Source organism: Sinocyclocheilus grahami, unplaced genomic scaffold (genome assembly GCF_001515645.1).
Source record: "Sinocyclocheilus grahami isolate Dianchi unplaced genomic scaffold, SAMN03320097.WGS_v1.1 scaffold341.1, whole genome shotgun sequence".
NCBI lineage: Eukaryota > Metazoa > Chordata > Actinopteri > Cypriniformes > Cyprinidae > Sinocyclocheilus > Sinocyclocheilus grahami.
In genome coordinates, this window is record NW_015505520.1 from 184985 (window position 1) to 188143 (window position 3159).

Here is a 3159-nt window from a genome sequence, read left to right on the forward strand (position 1 = left end):
TTTAGTGAATTGTTGGCCTTCTGGAAAGTATGTTTATTTACTGTACATGTACTCAATACTTGGTTGGGCCTCCTTTTGCTTGAATTACTGCATCAGTGCGGCGTGGCATGGAGACAATCAGCCTGTGGCACTGCTCAGGTGTAATGGAAGCCCAGGTTGCTTTGATAGTGACCTTCAGCTCATCTGCATTGTTGGATCTGTTGTCTCTCATCTTCCTCTTGACAATACCCCATAGATTCTCTATGGGGTTCAGGTCAGGCGAGATTGCAGGTCAATCAAGCACACCAACACCATGGTCATTTAACCAACTTTTGGTGCTTTTGGCAGTGTGGGCAGGTGCCAAAACTACTTCAGTCTGTGTGCATAGAATTTATTTAATACACGAGTTTCACAATTTGAGTTGAATTACTGAAATAAATGAACTTTTCCATGACATTCTAATTTATTGAGATGCACCTGTATATGTACACATATACTGTATATTCATTAATAATAAATCAAATAATAAATAATAATAAAATATGTGAATTTTCAGCAGGCATTACTCCAGTCTTCAGTTCAGTCACATGGTCTTTCAGAAATCATTCTAATTTGCTGATTTGATTTATTGCTCAGAAAACAGTTCTTATTATTATCAATGTTGAAAACATCTGTGCTGCTTAATATTTTTGTGGAAATCGTGACACATTTTTCAGCATTCACTGATTAATGTTCAAATTCAAAAGAACAGTATTTATTTGAAATAGAAATATTTTGTAATATTATATATATATTTCTGTGTTTTCTCAGGTTTTAGGCACTCTTTTCTTTTTTCTGGCTGCCATGCTCTACAAGGCGCCCCCCGAGTCTCCTCAGAGCAGCTGTGAGAGCACAGATGTGGGAGGGGGAGAGGCCAGGGACCTGCCAATCAAAGACCTCCCCGCTGAGATCATTTCCAACCCGCACGCCAAATTATGACCTCAGTCTACAAATACACCGACACCTCAGCTCAAAGTGTGCGTGTACGCGTCTCTGTGTGCATGTGTGTGTATAAGGTCAACACCATCACTGTTCACTGTGCCCCTTCCTGCTGGCTGTACATCGTTCCCAACACGCATTATGTGATATGTTCCCATATTCTGTCATTGGCTCACCAGTCTCAGAGTTCACTGACCCAGACATGAGGACTAAAAGCATTTGTCATAATAAATGACAAAAAAAAAGGTGAAATCAGAGCATATATGTTACATAAACAGAACCTACCAAAAGCCAACATAATCTTAATTTGACAAGAGATTATGTATGCATATAAACTGATATTATTTATATAATTTAAATGACAAATTACAGCATTTTTGAAAGGAAAAAGCCATAGATGATATAGAAAAAGAGCACGTAATATAAATGTAACGGAAAGAGAGAAATATAACTGCAGATGTTATAAAGTGTTTAGCTGTTATAAAATATTAAATATAGTGGATTCAAATGCTGCTCAGATATACAAAAAAACCCCCAGACAATTACAAGCTGTGCCTTTAAAAAAAGTTTTGCATTAGTCAGCACAGTTAGAAAGAGAAAAAAAGAAAATATCCATTAAAATATTAAACTCATAAACTCTTAAATCTCTCTAAATTGCACTTTAAACTCACTTCACTGATGGAAATATACATCTGAACCGTGTACAGTAGTGAACAACGTACCGTTAAACCAAGTTTGGTCCTGCAACGCAACATTACATAGTTCTAGTCCACATTTTGATACCATCTAAAGCATGTATGTATGACTTGTGATTCATGTATTTGATTTTCATACATTCTGAATATTTTTAACATTTTAAAATGTGCCAAAATACTGTAGCTCAGGACTGAGCAGGACAGAGAGGCTTCAAGGTGTGAGGTCTCAGAGATGCAAGTGAGAGATGAAGAGGCAGCAGGTTTACAAAATGAACTTTTTGCAACTGTATATCAGGTTGAAAAATACCACCCAAGATGGGATATTCCTGAAAAGCACTTCACTTTGAGATTACACTTAAAATTATTCCTGCACTGATTTTCAGCTACATTTAGGATGGCATATTGTACAACATAAAAGGATACTTTCTCGGTTGCTCATAACATAAGCATGCAGCAATTTTTTTTTTTTATGTAGCAGGATTTTTTTTGGAACATAAAGTACCCCAAGCTGCTTAAATCCAAATATAAGAAGAATAACAAATATCTGCCACATGAACCTAATTTGCTTATATTAAGTGCTACTAAAACATCTCACCAATGATACTTTATGTAGAGGTTTTTATTTATTATTAAATGCATTTGTTAGGATTAATTTTCTAATGTTGTATCAAAGCTCTAAAGTCTCTTATTATTATTATATTTCTTCTTTCCCTGATGTAATGGATTTTGATGGATTACATCAACTCTCTTGATGACAAACCCTGAATGACAATGATGATCAGAAATTGAAGATTTGCACAATGAAACTGAACATGCAACAACAAAGAGTAACATGATGTTTGTATTTGAATTTGTGTTGGTTCATGTGTATTTTTTACTCCAATGACTGAAAGAAATGTGTCTTGTGTCACAAAAGGAGTTTGCGAGTGGGCCTGTTATTGTCTTTATTGATATTTGTGTTTTTTTAGCCACAGTGTCTCTAAACACTTGTAATTAGTTTTGGTACTTTCTTTGTCAAGTAATTTTTTATGCAGACGTTTCGATAAAAGTTTTAAGCAACAACCCAAACACAAACAAAAGCAAACTGTCATATTTTATTCCTAACTATATCTGTCTATACATGTACACAAACACACACTCCCTGCGTCTCAGTGTTCATACTATCCATCCTAAAGAGTATGTGAGATTAGAATAACTGTGTCCCAAAGCATAGTATGTTGAAAAGAGTATGCCAAAAGTCCCCGGATGGTCTACTATTTCAGGTCGATTTTTGAAGTGTGGATCTGTGCACACTCTAATGGCTAATATAGCCAACAACCCATTGCGCTTTTGTGAAGGATTCGGTCCAGAACTACAAACACGAATAAAACGCGTTAAAAAAAAACTACAAACATGGCGGATGTGCGCGACCGGCGGTTAGGCAGAGAGTTAAGAGGGGTTTGTGTTACTAATATTCAACATTTAACCTGGTAAAAAAATATATGTATTTAATGTTATCTCTGTTATA

At 35.7% G+C, this 3159-nt stretch overlaps 1 protein-coding gene across 2 annotated transcripts in view; it reads left to right on the forward strand.

Annotated features, from left to right (window-relative positions):
* The window catches only part of LOC107603147 (solute carrier organic anion transporter family member 4A1-like), a 28922-nt gene extending 26210 nt beyond the window's left edge, over positions 1-2712 (forward strand). For both annotated transcript variants that reach the window (XM_016295858.1, XM_016295859.1), the window contains one exon: positions 790-2712. In XM_016295858.1, the coding sequence (XP_016151344.1) occupies positions 790-957 (168 nt within the window). In that variant the 3' untranslated portion in view covers positions 958-2712. The remainder of the gene's footprint in view (positions 1-789) is intronic.
* The last annotated feature ends 447 nt before the right edge of the window (positions 2713-3159 follow it).